The sequence below is a fragment of the Haematobia irritans genome, chromosome 1, assembly GCF_050003625.1.
Source record: "Haematobia irritans isolate KBUSLIRL chromosome 1, ASM5000362v1, whole genome shotgun sequence".
NCBI classification, from domain to species: Eukaryota; Metazoa; Arthropoda; class Insecta; order Diptera; family Muscidae; genus Haematobia; species Haematobia irritans.
The window spans coordinates 219,402,938-219,424,559 of NC_134397.1; the positions used below are offsets into that span (position 1 = coordinate 219,402,938).

The window sequence follows — 21,622 nt, forward strand, 5'->3', positions numbered from 1 at the left end:
CTACGCAAAAATTGCTTCACATCGGTCCATAATTATATATAGCCCCCATATAAACCGATCCCCCGATTTGGCTTGCGGTGCCTCAAAGAGAAGCAAATTTCATCCGATCCAGCTGAAATTTGGTACATGATGTTAGTATATGGTTTCTAACAACCATGCAAAGTTGTGTTCATAATTATATATGGCCCCCATATAAACCGATCCCCAGATTTGACCTCCGAAGCTATTGGAGGAGCAAAATTCATCCGACCCGCTTGAAATATGGTATGCGGTGAAATTTGGTATATTGCGCTAGTATATGGCCGCTAACAACGATGCCAAAATTGGTCCACATCGGTCCATAATTATAAATAGCCCCCATATAAACCGATCTCCCGATTTGGTTTGCGGTGCCCCTAAGAGAAGTAAATTTCATCCGATCCGGCTGAAATTTGGTACATGGTGTTAGTATATGGTCTCTCACAACCATGCAAAAACTGGTCCAAATCGGTCCATAATTATATATAGCCCCCATATAAACCGATCCTCAGATTTGGTTTGCGGAGCCTCTAAGAGAAACAAATTTCATCCGATCCGGCCGAAATTTGGTACATGGTGTAAGTATATGGTCTTTAACAGACATGCGAAAATTGGTCCACATCGGTCCTTAATTATATATAGCTTCGCAAAAGTTTATTTATGATTTATCGCTCGATATATATGTATTAGAAGTTTAGGAAAATTAGAGCGATTTTTATAACTTTTCGACTAAGCAGTGGCGATTTTACAGGGAAAATGTTGACATTTTTGTCAAAATCAGAAAAACATATATATGGGAGCTATATCTAAATCTGAACCGATTTCAACCAAATTTGGCACACGTGACTATACTACGAATTGTACTCCTTGTGCAAAATTTGAACCAAATTGGACCAAAACTCTGGCTTCTTGGATCATATTAGTCCATATCGGGCGAAAGCTATATATGGGAGCTATATCTAAATCTGAACCGATTTCAATCAAATTTGGCACACATGACTATATTACTAATTGCACTCCTAGTGCAAAATTTCAACCAAATTGGGCCAAAAATTTGGCTTCTGGGGCCATATAAGTCCACATCGGGCGAAAATATATATGGAAGCTATATCTAAATCTGAACCGATTTCAATCAAATTTGGCACATATGACTATACTACCAATTGTACTCCTTGTGCAAAATTTCAAGCTAATCGGAATAAAACTCTGGCTTCTGGGTCCATATAAGTGCATTTTGGGCGAAAGATATATATGGGAGCTATATCAAATCTGAACCGATTTCTTCCAAAATCAATAGGGTTCTATTCTGACCCAAAAAAGGAACACGTGCCAAATTTGAAGGCGATTGGACTTATATTGCGACCTAGACTTTGATCACAAAAATGTGTTCACAGACAGACGGACGGACGGACAGACGGACATGGTTATATCGACTCAGGGAACCACCCTGAGCATTATTGCCAAAGACACAATATGTCTACCTCGTCTCCTTCTGGGTGTTACAAACATATGCACTAACATATAATACCCTGTTCCACAATGTGGCGCAGGGTATAAAAATGTATAAAAAAAATCGCAAAGTGGCTGCCATGGGACACTCCTAAGCATAAGCTAAACAGTCACACATTTAAAAGGGGGAGAGGCTTCTCAACAATAACTCTTGAGGATTTGAGCCTTACATGCAATGCTACCGTTGTGCCACTTTAGTGTTAAATTTGCCACTTATTTTAAGCGGTGATACTTTGGTGCCACTTTTTTTCTTATGCCACTAATTATGATATATTTTAAATTTTTGTTCCAACTTTTCGTCATATTGTGCCACTTTTTAATACCATTTCTTTTTTCTGTAACCTTAACGGCATTTGTGATCCTACATATCGTTAAGGTTACGTATATGGTCGGTATCTAAATAAATAATAATTCGATCATTATCATTCAAGTACTATATTTGTGAACAATTTCCCTTTTGTGCATAATGTTCGTAGTGGACAAATGTTCCGCCTAAAAGTATGCAAAGGAAATTTTCTAAACTAGATAAACCGGTTTAATATTAAATTTCAAGGAATGATTTAAAATGAAATTAAATTAAGATGATTTTGAGTTAATTATTATCTAAGTTAAAGAAATATATATTTCACAATTCTTTATAAAATACTGATATAAATTATTGGCAAATTGCTAATTTTTCTTTATGAAAAAGTTGTCACGTTAAAATAGAGGTGTGCACGTGAGTAATATTTTGCTCACACTCACGCACACTCACGACGGAGAAATCTTATTCACGCACACTCACGCATTTTCTTGGTAGGACTCACGCTCGCGAAAAGAAAATTTGTACTCACGCACGAAAATCTGTTAAATGTCGTGACTCACGAAAAATGTCGTGACTCACGAATAAATTTATGAGTAATTTACCTATGGAACCTGATTGAAAACATGAGTAGTGTAAAATCGAGAGCGTTATAAAACTCTTTACACCTAGGGTGTCACTAAAATTATAAATGAATTCAACTCGTAAGCATCTTATGTTCGTACGCGTAAATTTTTTCGTGAGTGTGTTTTTCCGAAATTCGTTACTCACGCACACTCACGAAGATATTATTTCGTGACTCACGCTCACTCACGACATTTGGTTGGTTAATCAGCGTGAATCACGATTCACTCGTGAGTCACGAAAATTATCTTGAGTCACGACAATTTCGTGTCACGTGCAAACTTCTACTTTAAAATCAGTGTGTAACCTTTTAGTGCGAGTGCAATTTTGTGTGCCACTTTTCAGAAATTCTCAACGGTAACTCTGCTCTTATGTGATAATTTTGCTTGTTGGCATAACTACAGAGGCACAATTGGTCCTAAGCAGTCAATATGAATTTTTTGCGGAAAGGATTTTCACCATTTTTATAGTGAAGTTTTTATAGCCCCCACCATAAGATGGGGGGTATATTAACTTTGTCATTCCGTTTGTAACACATCGAAATATTGCTCTAAGACCCCATAAAGTATATGTATTCTGGGTCGTGGTGAAGTTCTGAGTCGATCAAAGCATGTCCGTCCGTCTGTTGAAATCACGCTATCTTCCGAACGAAACAAGCTATCGACTTGAAACTTGACACAAGTAGTTGTTATTGATGTAGGTCGGACGGTATTGAAAATGGGCCTTATCGGACCACTTTTACGTATAGCCCCTATATAAACCGACGCTCAGATTTGGCTTGCGGAGCCTGTTGGAGGAGCAAAATTCATCCGATCCGGTTGAAATTTGGTACATGGTGTTTGTATATGGTCTCCCACAACCATGCAAAAACTGGTCCAAATCGGTCCATAATTATATATAGCCCCCATATAAACCAATCCCCAGATTTGGCTTGAGGAGCCTCTAAGAGAAGCAAATTTTATCCGATCCGGCTGAAAATTGGTCCACATCGGTCAATAATTATATATAGCCCCCATATAAACCGATCCCCAGATTTGGTTTGCGGAGCCTCTAAGAGAAGCAAATTTCATCCGATCTGGCCGAAATTTAGTACATGGTGTAAGTATATGGTCTCTAACACCTATGAAAAATTGGTCCACATCAGTCCATAATTATAAATAGCCCCCATATAAACCGATCTCCCGGTTTGGCTTGCGGTGCCTCTAAGAGAAGTAAATTTCATCCGATCCGGCTGAAATTTGGTACATGGTGTTAGTATATGGTCTCTCACAACCATGCAAAAACTGGTCCAAATCGGTCCATAATTATATATAGCCCCCATATAAACCGATCCTCAGATTTGGTTTGCGGAGCCTCTAAGAGAAACAAATTTCATCCGATCCGGCCGAAATTTGGTACATGGTGTAAGTCTTTCACAACCATGCAAAAACTGATCTAAATCGGTCCATAATTATATATAGCCCCCATATAAACCGATCCCCCGATTTGGCTTGCGGTGCCTCTAAGAGAAGCAAATTTCATCCGATCCGGCCGAAATTTGGTACATGGTGTAAGTATGTGGTCTCTAACAACTACGCAAAAATTGCTTCACATCGGTCCATAATTATATATAGCCCCCATATAAACCGATCCCCCGATTTGGCTTGCGGTGCCTCAAAGAGAAGCAAATTTCATCCGATCCAGCTGAAATTTGGTACATGATGTTAGTATATGGTTTCTAACAACCATGCAAAGTTGTGTTCATAATTATATATGGCCCCCATATAAACCGATCCCCAGATTTGACCTCCGAAGCTATTGGAGGAGCAAAATTCATCCGACCCGCTTGAAATATGGTATGCGGTGAAATTTGGTATATTGCGCTAGTATATGGCCGCTAACAACGATGCCAAAATTGGTCCACATCGGTCCATAATTATAAATAGCCCCCATATAAACCGATCTCCCGATTTGGTTTGCGGTGCCCCTAAGAGAAGTAAATTTCATCCGATCCGGCTGAAATTTGGTACATGGTGTTAGTATATGGTCTCTCACAACCATGCAAAAACTGGTCCAAATCGGTCCATAATTATATATAGCCCCCATATAAACCGATCCTCAGATTTGGTTTGCGGAGCCTCTAAGAGAAACAAATTTCATCCGATCCGGCCGAAATTTGGTACATGGTGTAAGTATATGGTCTTTAACAGACATGCGAAAATTGGTCCACATCGGTCCTTAATTATATATAGCCCCCATATAAACCGATCCCCAGATTTGGCTTGCGGAGCCTCTAAGAGAAGCAAATTTCATCCGATCCGGCTGAAATTTGGTACATACTCGTAGTGCTAGTATATGGTATTTACCAAACATGCAAAAATTGGTCCACATCGGTCCATAATTATATATAACCCCCATATAAACCAATCCCCCGATTTGGCTTGCGGAGCCTCTAAGAGAATCAAATTTCATCCGATCCGGCTGAAATTTGGTACATGGTGTTAGTATATGGTCTCTAACAACCATGAAAAAATTGGTTCACATCGGTCCATAATTATATATAGCCCCCATATAAACCGATCTCCAGATTTGACCTCAGGAGCCCCTTGGAAGAGCAAAATTCTCCCGATCCGGTTGAAATTTGGTACGTGGTGTTAGTATATGGTCTCTAACAACCAGGCAAAAATTGGTCTACACCGATTTTAATTATATATAACCCCCATTTAAACCGATCCCCAGATTTGACTTCCGGAGCTATTGGAGGAGCAGAATTCATCCGACCCACTTGAAATTTGGTACGTGGTGAAATTTGGTATATTGCGCTAGTATATAGCCGCTAACAACCATGCCAAAATTGGTCCATATCGATCTATAGTTATATATAGCCGATCTCCAAAAATAATCTACCAAAATTTTTATTTCTATAGAAAATGTTGTCAATTTTTTTTACTATAGAAAATTTTGTCAAAATGTTTTTACTATAGAAAATTTTGTTAACATTTTATTACTATGCCCAACAAAACTTATGATTACTGGTGGTACCTTCAACTTTTGTGGAAGTGGAAAATCTTACTTAGACTTCACATCATTGTTGTTGTTGTTGCCATCAATCCCTGTAGTTGCTTTCTTCGCCGTTTTGTGGGTTGTTGAAACTTCGTTTGGCTTAATTTAAAATTGCTGCATTGTTGTTGTTTGGTGTAATTGGAATTCAGTTGTTGCTATTCTTTTGGGTACAAAAACTAATAATTTAGCTCATATTTAAGTGGGAAGAATTCCCAGTCCTTCATTGGATTTTATTTGTATAGAAAAATTTGTCAAAATTTTATTGTTATAGAAAATTTTATCAATATTTTATTTCTATGGAAATTTTTGTCAACATTTTACTTCTATAGAAAATTTTTTCCAACTGAATTATTTACGTATTTAATCGGTCTTTTTTTTCTTGTTTAATATATACCCCATATGGACTAACTTACAATTGAGAAGACGGTGTTAAGAAGTTCTAAGATACCTTGCCATCGCCAAGCGTTACCGCAACCCAAGTAATTCGATTGTGGATGACAGTCTTTAGTACAAGTTTCTATGCAATCCATGGTGGAGGGTACATAAGATTCGGCCTGGCCGAGCTTACGGCCGTATATACTTGTTTAATTTCATTTTTCCATTTTCACAGCCAATTTATCATATCCGAAATTAACGCTTTCGTTCGACTTATATGCCACAACTGATTTTTCTTTATAACTTCTGCTATATTGGCTTTTAGTAATATCACACTTTCTAATTTAAAAATAATAAAGAATAAAAGGCTCGACAGTGGGAACTACCAAAAAACTGGGTGATTTTGGGTGAAATAACACCTCTTGTTGGATACTCCCATATATTTTATTTTTCTACATTAAATTTCTTCTAAAATGTTTAAACTCAATATACTCCTTAAACCTGAAAAACCCTTAAATTTTCCATATTCTTCTTCTTCTTCTACACATTGTCAGTGGAATTATGAATATCCACAAAAATTATTTAAATGATTTAATGCTACCAAAACTAGGCTATGAAATTACACTTTGTGTAAGTGCCTTAAAGCAGATTATATAGTTTCTGCCTCTATGCACATCCGCATGGTGAATACCATTTTATTTTACATTCCAACTCAATGCGAATAATTTGAAGGCGGCAGCACATAATGTATGCAAAACGCCAAAAAGGGGACGACGATAAGAATGAAAATGGTGTTGAGAAATTTTCCAAAAGGCTATTCATTTGGAAACACGTGTTCAACTTTTAAAGAGCCCAAATACGGTATGCTAAAATAGTTAGTTTTGGAAACTTTAAAATTATGTTCTTCACAAGAGTATTGCAATGAACCAATGAAAAATAGTAAAATTTTACCTAAGCATTAATTCAGTGTTGTATGGGAAAACTATAATATTTGTAAAACTTTCCATGTGATTAGTTTAGATCGATTAATGATACTAAATATACAGTAATTGAAGTTGCCTCTCACCATATTTGGAAATGCCAAAGATTTTGACCTTCCCTTAAGGATTTTGGTATTCATTTATAGCCAAAGATGTCGATTCATTAAAATAAAGATCTTCTATTTTAGCAATATTGTAATAAATATATTTACGTCAAAATCAAATTTATAGAAAATACTTGATTGCAAAAAAAATGTTTTCTTAATTAATAGAAAAATTTGAAAAAAAAACTTAAAAACTTAAATTTACTCTATGGGAAATGATTTATCCCCAGCATCGATATAGGAATAGTCCTTCATGTGAACGGACCAATCCTAGTTCTGTTCAAAACGTCATTTTGACATGGGGTTGTCACTGATGGGATTAATTTCGAAGTTAGACATATTTTAATATAAGGTGGAAATAATATGAGATTATGGGATTTATTATAAATTAACATTACAAAATTACTATACACCGGAGCATTGGCTTAAGTCCTGTGAAAGGTCCGCCAGAGGCATTGTTACCTTATTTTGTTACTTTATATCACAAATGCATTTTTTCCTTTAACGAAAATTTTACTTAATTCCAAGATTTGTGACTATAATATCTGGCCGAAATATTTTCTATAGCAAAGATTGTAAACTACTTTTAATTTCTTTATATTTAAGAAAGTTAGCCTTAATATTTATTTTGTAAATTTCATGTCTTAATGTTTAGGTTGCATAATCGTTCACATTGGGTCAATATTTTTATACCCTGCGCCACACTGTGGAACAGGGTATTATAAGTTAGTGCATATGTTTGTAACACCCAGAAGGAGACGAGGTAGACATATGGTATCTTTGGCAATAATGCTCAGGGTGGTTCCCTGAGTCGATATAACCATGTCCGTCTGTCCGTCCGTCTGTCTGTGAACACATTTTTGTGATCAAAGTCTAGGTCGCAATATAAGTCCAATCGCCTTCAAATTAGGAACGTGTTCCTTTTTTGGGTCAGATTAGAACCCTATTGATTTTGGAAGAAATCGGTTCAGATTTAGATATAGCTCCCATATATATATATTTCGCCCGATATGCACTTATATGGACCCAGAAGCCAGAGTTTTATCCCGATTAGCTTGAAATTTTGCACAAGGAGTACAATTAGTAGTATAGTCATGTGTGCCAAATTTGATTGATACAAAGATTCAACATATCACTTAATTTAATGACTATTTCTTTAAATCAAAAAAGTTTTTCTTGCGATTTTGACAGAGGGACGCGAATTTCAAATTTTCGTGTCCTAAACATAAAGAAGGAATTTTATAAATCAAAGATTATAAACGTTTGTTTTTTTCAATACAATACCTCTAGATTTCCAATTTCAGGTAAATTGAATAAAAACTGCGGTTCCTATAAGCCCAAGAAATAAAATCGGGAGATCGGTCTATATGGGGGCTATACCAAAACATGGACCGATTCTCACCATTTTTGGCACACCTCTTTATGGTCATAAAATACCTCTAGATTTCAAATTTCAGGCAAATTGGATAAAAACTACGATTTCTATAAGTCCAAGACCCCAAATCGGGAGGTCGGTTTATATGGGGACTATATCAAAACCTGGACCGATATAGCTCATCTTCGAACTTGACCTGCCTGCAGACAAAAGACGAGTTTGTGCAAAAATTCAGCACAATTGCTTCATTATTGAAGACTGTAGCGTGATTACAGCAGACAGACGGACATCGTTATATCGTCTTAGAATTTCTCCCTGATCAAGAATATATATACTTTATATAGTCGGAAATCGATATTTCGATGTATTACAAACGGAATGACAAACTTATTATACCCCCGTCACCATTCTATGGTGGTGGGTATAATAAGGGCTCGTTCACAACAACAGTTCCCTACACACAAAAAATATTTTTTCTGATTCAATCACGAAATTAATTGATCCAATTAATTTTTAATTGAAATGTCTTCAATCACAGAAATGATAGTATCAATTAAAAACTTAATTGAAGGTCAATTATAAAGTTAACTGATCCAATTAAAAAATTAATTGATACTATCATTTTTGTGATTGATTTTTGTTTCAATTAAAAAATTTGTTGAATCAATTAAATTTTTAATTGAATATTTTTTAAAACTCAATTAAAATTTTAATTGGAAAAATTTGCCGCTCACTTCATCCCGGTATCCCTGGTATTAACGATGCGACCTCGTTAAGATATCCATTTTAAAGTTGAATCACATAACTTTAAGAACAACAAGTCTTCATTGAAAAGTTTATCGACTCAAGGTCAAGTAAAAACTTAATCAGAATATAATATTCTCCACCTATATTTTACGTGGATCGAGTTTCATTACTAATAACTGAAAATAAACTAATATAGAGCCAAACAGTGAGTCAAAGACGGACGCACACCGTTAAACCATTGGAAATTTCCACCTGTCACAAATATTTAAATGAGCTACCGACAATTTGATCCACTAATTATACACTTCCAAAGTGAAGGGCAAAACCCAAACAAAACTTAAGTGTTACAGTACAATTGAGAGTGGTTAACTGAAATATATTGAAAATTAATAGATAATGTGCACATATTTTCTTGAGTGTAGTTTAATTGCAAGAAATATAAAGAACCCGTAGTCACAATTATTTAATGTGACCGATGTATGTCATACGCTCTTAACTTTGTGGCATCAATATTATTCCTCAAAACTCAATGGCATTCTTATAACTTACGTGCAGTTTTATTGAACAACGTATCTTACTTGTAACTGCAATTAAATATGGCCTTTCATTTGAGCCTGAAGCGAAATATTTTCAATGAAAATGTAAATGATGATGACAAGGCATTTTTTTTTTTGAGTGACATCCATTGGGAGCAAATATACTTTGTACAATTAATGGTTGGGAATTACTACGTTTTTTCTTCCATTTTTTACTTTTATTGCAAATAGCATTTCGAACAATGTTCACAGTAAGTTAAAGTAATTTGAACACGTAGCATCATATTCTTTAGTATGACGAAATGAAAAATGTCCAATACAATAAAATAGAAAATTTTTCGTTTAATTCAACTTATAATGTTATGTACTTTGGAGATATTCGTAACGAAAATTGATTTCCATATAAATGTTTGGTACTCAGTATGAAAATATTTTTCGGGCATTCGAAAATACAAATGCCTTAAGGGGGAAAAAATACCACCAAAATTGTTCCAATTAAAATTTTAATTGAATTTTAAACAAGTAAGGAAAGTCTAAAGTCGGGCGGGGCCGACTATATTCTACCCTGTAAATCCACATTTTCGATACTATATCAAATCCGTCAAATGTGTTGGGTGCTATATATAAAGGTTTTTGTCCCAAATACATAGTGTACCATCCCACGGCTAATGCCCTGGGATGGTACACTATGTTAGTAAAAAACAAGTAAGGAAAGTCTAAAGTCGGGCGGGGCCGACTATATTATACCCTGCACCACTTTGTAGATCTAAATTTTCGATACCATATCACATCCATCAAATGTGTTGGGGGCTATATATAAAGGTTTGTCCCAAATACATACATTTAAATATCACTCGATCTGGACAGAATTTGATAGACTTCTACAAAATCTACAGACTCAAAATTTAAGTCGGCTAATGCAATGGAACACAATGTTAGTAAAAAATAATATGGGAAACATTTAAATCTGAAGCAACTGTAAGGAAACTTCACAAACTTTTATTTATGATTTATCGCTCGATATATATGTATTAGAAGTAGAGGAAAATTAGAGTAATTTTTTTAACTGTTCGACTAAGCAGAGGCGATTTTAAAAGGGAAATGTTCGTATTTTGACCATTTTTGTCGAAATCAGAAAAACATATATATGGCAGCTATACCTAAATCTGAACCGATTTCAACCAAATTTGGCACGCATAACTAAATCTGAACCGATTTCAACCAAATTTGGCACGCATAGCAACAATGCTTATTATACTGCCTGTGCAAAATTTCAACTAAATCGCAGTAAAAAGTTGGCCTCTGTGGTCATATGAGTGTAAATCGGGCGAAAGCTATATATGGGAACTATATCTAAATCTGAACCGATTTCCATCAAATTTAGCACACTTGACTACACTACTAGTTGTACTCCTAGTGCAAAATTTCAATCAAATTGGGCCAAACCTCTAGCTTCTAGGACCATATTAGTCCATATCGGGCGAAAGATATATATATATATATATATATATATATATATATATATATATATATATATATATATATATATATTAAATACGTATATTATTAAGTTTAAAGTTTCTATAGAAATACAATATATATATATATATATATATATATATATATATATATATATATATATATATATATATATATATATATATATATATATATATATATATATATATATATATATATATATATATATATATATATATATATATATATATATATATATATATATATTGTATTTCTATAGAAACTTTAAACTTAATAATATACGTATTTTAATATATATATATATATATTTATATATATATATATATATATATATATATATATATATATATATATATATATATATATATATATATATATATATATATATATATATATATAAATATATATATATAATATATATATATATATATATATATATATATATATATATATATATATATATATATATATATATATATATATATATATATATATATATATATATATATATATATATATATATATATATATATATATATATAAATCTGAACCGATTTCAACCAAATTTAGCACACATGACTACACTACTAATTGTACTTCTAGTGCAAAATTTCAACCAAATTGGGCCAAAACTCTGGCTTCTAGGATCATATTAGTCAATATCGGGCTCTATCTAAATCTGAACCGATTTCAGTAAAATTTATCACACAAGACTACATTACTAATTGTACTCCTAGTGCAAAATTTCAACCAAATTCGGCTAAAACTCTGGCTTCTGGGGCCATATAAGTCTATATCGGGCGATAGATGTATATGAGAGTTATATCTCAATCTGAACCGATTTCAATCAAATTTGGCACTCCTGACTATAGTACTTATTGTTCTCCTGGTGCATAATTTCAAACTAATTAGGGTAAAACTCTGGCTTCTGGGGCCATATAAGTCCACATCGGGCGCAAGATATATATGGGAGCTATATCTAAATCTGAACCGATTTCTTCCAAAATCAATAGGGTTTCTATTCTGACCCAAAACAGGAACTTGTGGCAAATTTGAAGGCGATTGGACTTAAACTGCGACCTAGACTTTGATCACAAAAATGTATACACAGACAGACGGACGGACAGACGGACATGGCTAGATCGACTCTGGGACCCGCCTTGAGTGTTATTGCCAAAGGCATCATGTGTCTATCTCGTCTCCTTGTGGGTGTTGCAAACATATGCACTAACTTATAATACCCTAATCACCTCCTCCCACGTTCCCTGTAAATTTCAAGTAAATCGGAGAAGTTTAAATTTTGCTCTATTGTTTTAAAGGGACGTCACTTTCCCCGATACAATATCGACAAACACCGAAGTAAATAGTACCCTTAACCTTCCCTTCCTTACACCATCAAGTGTGGTGTAAGGAAGGTTGCCTCCCCGTTCATAAAATTCCCCCTACTGCCTTTGTAAATTTCAAGAAAACCTAAGAATTTTATTTTCAGTTTTAGAGGAGGTCCTCTTCCCCGACCAAATATCGAAAAGTGATGTAGCGTATCTTTTGTAAACGTCTCAGAAAATATCAAGCAAATTATAAGCCCAAAGGGGCGGCCCTCTTCCGACCAAACATCACAAAATCAGGTATCAAATATTAATATCGTAACCTCTCCCCAGTCCTCTGTAGATTTCAAGTAACTAGGTAAAGTTTAATTTTTTCTCTGTATGTACTTAAGAGAAGCGGATGTCTCCCTATGCCCTTTTATTTTTCCCCGACCAAATATTAAAAAAATCAAGAACCTAATATAAATTTCATAACCTCACCCATTTTTTCCGTAAAATTTCAGTTGGGGGAGTTTAGTTTTGTTTTCACTGTACTTTCAAAAAAAGTCGGACAAAGGAAGGTCCCCCTCCGCCACCAAATATCGAAAAATAATATAGCTGATCTTTGTCTAGATGCCAACCCCAACCTTCAATGAAAATTTCAAGCAAATCACTTGGTGTTCAAAATTGCAAGAATTTTTTGGGGCCATACGAAATTCAAGATGGGCTCATTTGCAGTAAAATTTACAAATTTAAAGAAATATGGAGTAAAGGCAACTTTCTTCACACATAACAAGTATATACGGCCGTAAGTTCGGCCAGGCCGAAGCTTATGTACCCTCCACCATGGATTGCGTAGAAACTTCTATTGAAGACTGTCATCCACAATCGAATTACTTGGGTTGCGGTAACACTTGCCGATGGCAAGATATCTTAAAACTTCCTAACACCGTAATATATACCACATAGTCCATACGTGGTATATATTAAACTAAAAAGGCCGATTAAATACGTATATTATTAAGTTTAAAGTTTCTATAGAAATACAATTTTGACAAAATAAAATTTTGACAACATTTTCTATATAAGTAAAATTTGGAAAAAATTTTCTGTAGAAATAAAATTTGGAAAAAATTTTCTATAGAAATAAAATTTTCACAAATGTTTCTATAGAAATAAAATGTTGACAAAATTTGCTATAGAAATAATATTTTCACAAATTTTTCAATAGAAATAAAATTTTGACAAAATTTTCTATAGAAATAAAATTATGACAAAATTTTCTATAGAAATAACATTTTGACAATGTTTTCTATAAAAATAAAATTTTGGTAAATTATTTTTGGCTCGAGTGGCAACCATGATTATGAACCGATATGGACCAATTTTTGTGTGATAGGGGATCGGCTATATATAACTATAGCCCGATATGGACCAATTTTGGCATGGTTATTAGCGGCCTTATACTAACACCACGTTGCAAATTTCAACGGATGAATTTTGCTCCTCCAAGAGGCTCCGGAGGACAAATCTGGGGATCGATTTATATGGGGGCTATATATAATTATGGACCGATATGGACCAATTTTGGCATGGTTGTTAGAGACAATATACTAACACCACGTACCAAGTTTCAATCGGATGGGATGACTTTTGCTCCTCTAAGAGGCTCCGGAGGTCAAATCTGGGGATCGGTTTATATGGGGGCTATATATAATTATGGGCCGATGTGGACCAATTTTTGCATGGTTGTTAGAGACCATATACTAACACCATGTACCAAATTTCAGCCGGATCGAATGAAATTTGCTTCTCTTAGAGGCTCCGCAAGCCAAATCGGGGGATTGGTTTTTAATGGGGGCTATATATAATTATGGGCCGATGTGAACCAATTTTTGCATGGTTGTTAGAGACCATATACTAACACCATGTACCAAATTTCAGCCGGATCGGATGAAATTTGGTTCTCTTAGAGGCTCCGCAAGCCAAATCGGGGGATCGGTTTATATGGGGGCTATACGTAAAAGTGGACCGATATGGACCAATTTTTGCATGGTTGTTAGAGACCATATACTAACACCATGTACCAAATGGGGTCCGTTTGTATGGGGGCTATACGTAAAAGTGGACCGATATGGCCCATTTTGAATACCATCCGACCTACATCAATAACAACTACTTGTGCCAAGTTTCAAGTCGATAGCTTATTTCGTTCGGAAGTTAGCGTGATTCCAACAGACGGACGGACGGACATGCTCAGATCGACTCAGAATTTCAGCACGACCCAGAATATATATACTTTATGGGGTCTTAGAGCAATATTTCGAACATACAAACAAATAAACAAACATACTTTGCATTTTAAATTATAATATATATAAATTATATATATAAATTATTAATTAAAATTTTAATTAATTCAACAAATTTTATAATTGAAACAAAACTCAATCACAAAATTAATTGTATCAAATACTTGGATCAATGAAATGTTTAATTGTTTTTTTTTCAATTTTTTAATATCATCAAAATTTTTCCAATTAAAATTTTAATTAAATTTTAAAAAAATATTCAATTAAAAATTTATTTAATTCAACAAATTTTATAATTCAAACAAAAGTCAATAACAAAATTATTTGTATCAAATACTTGGATCAATGGAATTTTTAATTGACTTTGGTGATTGCTATTATGAATTCCGTGATTGAAGAAATTTCAATTAAAACTGATTCAATTAATTTCGTGATTGAAGACAAAGAATATTTTTTTTGTCTGTGTATAAACTGGGGAAACCAATATACCTTATATACACTGAAAAACCAGTGAACGCACCATGAAGAAAAATGTTGGTTTATTTTAGAAAATTTAAATTATTTTTAAAAAATTGAAACTAAACATTATTACCAGCGTTGCCAATTTAGCTTTTTTCCCGCTAGATTTGGCTTTTTTTGAAGACGTTTAGCGGGAAAAAAATGTATTTAGCTTTTAGCTTTTTTTCTGGCTTTTTTTCATGACCCTTTTAGCTATTTTTGGCTTTTTTTATTTTCGACATGTTTCTATTGAAATATGGATAAATCGTCGTTTTTATCTAAGCCTTGCTGCAAGTATAAGGGCTTCCACATATTTCAAAGCACAGTTGAAACATTAATAATGAGTCCAGCCATTATGCGGGCATTTTTGTAGCAAATACACCTTGTTGTAAAGTTTTTTCATTATATACATAAAAGTTATCGTAAACTTTAAATCTACTATTACCATACAAATTTGTTAGATAAACTGTCAGTAAATTATTGGGAATATTATCATTTGACTCGTTTATCCTTTTTATGTTATTATAATATTCTAAAGTTATTACGATATTACTAAATTAAAATAGTAGATGTGAATAGCTTTGTGCACTGAAAAATATTGTCGTCTCCTTAAAATACGAACGCGAATTTTGGTTATAATAGCATTTGTGAATTTCTTTTATGTTTTCCTTGTCCAAAAGACGATAAAGTCGTTTTGTCCTTATAATTAAGCGATTCAACTTAAAAATGGGTATGTTTTCATGAAAGAAGGAAGAATTAATGAAATAGTCTTTAAATGTGAGGAGTTTTTGCATCTTAACCACAAACCAAAATAGCGTTCAAAAATAGAAGATGTTTTTCAACACTTTATTTTAAAAACGTATATATACAATAATTTCTACTTGAAGTCGAGTCTGAATTTGGAAATTTAAGTTGGCGTTAGCACGTTTTTAAAGCACTTTGATAGGCACTTTGATAGTATTTTCTACAATTTAAATAAAAGTAATGTATTTCGAATTTTTCACAATTTCAAATCCAAACTAAAATTTTATTTAAAAAAATGACAAATCATTTTTTTACCAAATCCAAAGCATGCTTAGATCATTTATTATTTTAAAATAACAAGTAAATAAAATAGAGGTGTTGGGAAGGTAGCTCCCACAAAACGAAGGACTTCCAGTAAAAAATTTGTGATAGTAATCAAAATGTATCGAATACGCAAACAGAGCTACTATGCCTTAGATATTGTTACAGTCTCACAGAAGTGGAACTAAAATGAAAATAATATGCATTGTAAGTGAAATAAAGCCTTTAAGTTTGTTAAATTTCAATCAAAAATGTGACTTTTGATACAAAAAAATTTAGCTTTTTTTCTAGCTATTTTTTAGCATTTTTTAGCTTTTTTTAGCTATTTTTTTGGGCAAATCTAGCGGTTTTTGGTGAAACAATTCTGGCAACGCTGATTATTACAAACGCTGACATCACGCCGATATCTCAAAAATAAATAAATATTTTTCGACAATAGACATAATAATTTTTGTTCACTTGCTAAAGAAAATTTTATAGTTTGAAGGAAAGACTTGGTGTTCAAAATTGCAAGAATTTTTTTGAGGCCATACGAAATTCAAGATGGGCTCATTTGCTGTACAATGTGCAAATTTAAAGAAATATGGAGTAAAGGCAACTTTCTTCAAACGTAATAATACCATAAACTAAAATAAAGTTAAATTGGCTTTAGTGAAATTGAGGGTTCCATTTTTTTGAGTGTGTGAGGAACTTATTAATGTCTTATATAAAATTCTACATAACTTAAATATAACAAAATTAAATTACAAAACTAAATATAATCGTAACAATTCTCCATATTGTTTTGAAAACTTAGAACCATCAATCATTGTGAACATATTTGAATATAGTCTATAAAATAAATGATTTCTAAAATTAAGAAAAACTTTAGTTATCACAAATACAAAGTTTTTTGTATTTCTTCCCAATGTTTTTCTCTCATAAAACTTTCCATAGAAATTCTAAAAACAAAAATATTATTTTTGTTATCTGTATGCTTGCAGGTTTCCGTTGACGAATGGTGCAACATGTGGGACGCTTATGCCAAGGATCCCAGCACTGTTATGGATTGGCAAAATAAATACATGAACTTTATGTTCGATTTAGAAGATGCCTCCAATGATGGTAGCATTGATGTTGATGAATTTGCCTTGGTTTGCTCCAGCTATGGTTTGGAGAAGAGCGAATGTGAACAGGCCTTTGCCAAAATGGCCCAGGGTAATGCTGAAGTAACACGTGACCAATTTGCTGCCTTGTGGAAGGAATATTTCTCGGCAGAAGATGCCAATGCACCTGGAAATTTCATTTTTGGCAAAACTTCATTTTAACAAAATTAAATGAAAGGCAAAAGGACAACAAAAAAAATTTTTCAACAAGCAACACCAAAAGAAATAAATATTTAATTATAATGAAGTGCAAACATAAAGAGGAATTAATATAATGAAAACCAAAAAAAAAAAAAAAAATACAAACAAACAATATATTGACATTCTAAGAAAATGATGAATGAACTTTATTTTTCCACTTCCTTAATGTGTTTTTCGTTTTTTCTTTCTGAAACCCAAAACCTTAAAATCTGTTATATGAATACTAACCAAAGCAAACAAATTTTTTTGAATTAGTCCAAAGAAAATAAATCCAAACCAAAACAGAACACAATAAACAAAGTAACTGAAAACTAAATGTTGAATTTAAAATAATAAAATCAAATCAATATGAAAATACTAACTTATATATAAATGTTATATACATATATATTTATTTATATATATAAAGTAAATAAAATTGAAAAAGCAAAAAAATAATACTACACAGTACTCAGATACTATTTTGTTTGAATATTGGCCAAGTGTATTTTTGGCGAAGCGGCAGCAATTGGATGGTATAATATCAAGAATTGGAATAAAACTTGTTATAGGATGACTCATAATACCTAAAGTACCCTAATAGTATACATTAATTTTAAAAAAACATTATCGAATATAGTAAAATTCTTTCATACTATTTGTTATAAAGTGTTATTAAAATTATTTGCATCGGAAATATTAAAAAATATTAAATTTCTTTGGTTTAGCTATTAACCAAAACATTGGGTATTATATACAAAAAAAAAACAATACTTTTGTTTTCAGTCAAGAAATTATTTGATTCAATTATTATAATTAATTAAAACTACGTTAATAAATAATGGTTAGAAATATTTTTCCTCAAATATTAATATTCAATTCTTTTTGGCTCTTTTTTGGTGGTTTATCGAATATAGTAAAATTCTTTCATACTATTTGTTATAAAGTGTTATTAAAATTATATGCATCTGAAATATTAAAGAATATTAAATTTCTTTGGTTTATCCATTAACCAAAACATTGGGTATTATATACAAAAAAAACAATACTTTTGTTTTCAGTCAAGAAATTATTTGATTCAATTATTTTAATTAATTAAAACTACGTTAATAAATAATGGTTAGAATTATTTTTCCTCAAATATTAATATTCAATTCTTTTTGGCTCTTTTTTGGTGGTTTATCGAATATATTAAAACACTTTCATACTATTTGTTATAAAGTGTTATTTAAATTATTTGCATTGGAAATATTAAAAAAAATATTAAATTTCTTTGGTTTATCCATTAACCAAATTATTGGGTATTGTATACACAAAAAAAAAAACAATACTTTTGTTTTCAGTCAAGAAATTATTTGATCCAATTATTATAATTAATTAAAACTACGTTAATAAATAATGGTTAGAATTATTTTTCCTCAAATATTAATATTCAATTCTTTTTGGTTTGACCACTTATCCAAATAATGGCTGTTGTATAAGGAAAACAATATTCTTATTTTCAGTCAAGAAATTAATTGATCCAATTATTTTACTTAATTAAAACTAATTGAAATTGATTAAATCAGCGATAATATCAATCATTTTAGTTGATTTTTTTATCGATTAATATATTAATTAAACCGATAATTTTTTATTTAAATATATCTGGAATATTGAACAAATATTAAAATCTTTGTTGATTTGTCAATTAACCAAATATTGACTATTGTTTAGAAACAGATTTGAAATTTCTCTGATTAAATCGACATTAATTGATCCAATTAACTTTTTAATTGGCATTACTTCAATCATGAAAATGATAGTAATATAAAAAATATAAATGTTTTTCGAAATTTTCAACTAATTTTTATATTGATTCAATTAAAAATAAAAAATATATTTTGATAGCAAACCCCAATAATTTTTAGGATGTTTCATTAAAACTAATGCATTGCCCAAATTCGAAACAATTTTCTAACAGTTTATCAAAGGAATTTATATGGCAACAGAAGCCTTAAAGTATTCTTTAAAATTTTTAGAAAAGGAAACTATAAGATGATTTAAGGCTTTTTTATGTGTGTTTTCAATGGCAATTCCAGTTTGTCCCTGGATTTTAGTGAACATGTAATAAGCTAATAGTGGTATATATACCTTACGGGAAATTAGTGCAAATTGCCACTGATGGACCTATCGCAGGACTGGTGCCGGTGATCCAGTTTGTCGTAGTTTTTAAATAGTCATAATTTAATGATTTCCATACTCGCTTGATATAAAAATCTTATTGGATCTAAACATTTAGTGAAGTAGAATTACCAGAATAACCTATTGTTCAACATATTTGAAAAGTTTTTCATTTCTGGTGCGATTCGGATAACCAAAATGAAACAGATTCCTAAGAGTTTGTCCGAGACTGGTTCATGAGGACCTGTCTATGGAGTGCTACTACTAAAATGTCCTAGGACATGGCCTTAGGAACAAGTCCAAGATGTATCCTAAAGTGTAAATTTACCCCGTCAATGTAAATTTTACACTTAAGAGACCGTTTACCATGCTAAAGTGACCGGTACCTTCCATATGTCTTGACCAGAACTAGGATTGGTCTATAAACACCAGGAACTAATCCTATACCGGTCCTTTGGTTAATCCATTTCCTGTAGGGTATAAACTAATTATTTCTGAGCAAAATGTTCATTAAATATTTTTTTTTTAACCCTAGAAATCTTAACTTACTGAAAGTTACAGAAAAGATAAACATACGTTTGTGGGACGTATGGTGACAATATCTGTGGATTTTTTTTTAATTTTTTGTACTTACACAAATTCCTTAAACAAATCCTTATAATTTAAACATGTTTTTGGATAAATTGTTATTTATTGTGTAACAAACAAATCACATTTTCAGTATTCATTTTCAGTGAGGGAGAGCGACGAAAACTAAAAAAACGCATACGTCTCTTAGACGTAGATAAGCTGTCTAGGGTTAATTAGAATTAGGATAATTTAACTAAAAAAGTAAAATAAAAATCCAATATGTTTTTAACTGACTGGTTGGAAATATTTTTTATTTAATCAGAATTAGGATAATTAATATTTTCACTAAAAAAATTAAAAAAAAAAATCCAATCTCTTTTTTAACTGCCCTTTTTTTTAAATGGATTAAAATATTTTCCAATAAAAATTTGATTAAGGTTGAAAACTTAATCAATTAATTTTGTTTCAAATAGGTTAAAAACAGAGTAAGAATTCATAAAATGGTACAAATCATTTAAATTTTGTCGAAAAAAATGTTAACGTCGTTTAATCGGGCTCAAATGTTGGCTATCCCAATATATGGAAAGGGGATTCGTTTTGTGGGGTTAAGGCGAATGCTCCTAGTGGCACCAGGTCGCGTTTTCGATGCTAAAGGCTGGCGTAACTCGGTTTGACTCAGCGACGAGCGGCACGTCGTTTAATCGGGCTCAAATTTTGGCTATCCCAATATCTGGAAAGGGGATTCGTTTTACGGGGTTAAGGCGAACAAGATTCCGGCAGTTTTTTTGCCCCATATAAGTTGCGGTCACTCTAAAATATATAAACCCCAGAAGTATTACAAAAAATCCAAAGTGAATAAATTTAAAAGCCAATATTCATTGTGACTTTTGAACATAACGGTCTTTTTTTTTGGGCTGCCTTGGCAAACATTGTCAGAAAAGCAAATCCTTATCATAGCCTTCTACACTTTAACACTTGTTCGCTCATTTCTAGAGCACAAGCCTGTCTCTCAATAAATAGATTTTCTTTGAAACCCCCTTTAGACAATTTTGCCAGATATAAATTTGGTCAAAAATTACGGTGCATCCATAATGGACAAATATAACCAGATAGTTCACAGAAAATAATTTTATCATTTTTGAGCTAACAATAAATTGTTGCTACAGAAAATTTTTAAGTTCAACAACATTTTTGTTGATATAACAAAATTGGTTGCTAAAGTGACTAAAATCGTAATTGTATTTACAAATTACTTTGTTAGCTCAAATTTAAAC

At 32.2% G+C, this 21,622-nt stretch overlaps 1 protein-coding gene across 2 annotated transcripts in view; it reads left to right on the plus strand.

The window, feature by feature from the left end:
* The window catches only part of Scp2 (Sarcoplasmic calcium-binding protein 2), a 160,132-nt gene extending 142,046 nt beyond the window's left edge, over window positions 1–18,086 (plus strand). For both annotated transcript variants that reach the window (XM_075292822.1, XM_075292821.1), the window contains one exon: window positions 17,274–18,086. In XM_075292822.1, coding sequence (XP_075148937.1) covers window positions 17,274–17,597 — 324 coding nt within the window. In that variant the 3' untranslated portion in view covers window positions 17,598–18,086. The remainder of the gene's footprint in view (window positions 1–17,273) is intronic.
* The last annotated feature ends 3,536 nt before the right edge of the window (window positions 18,087–21,622 follow it).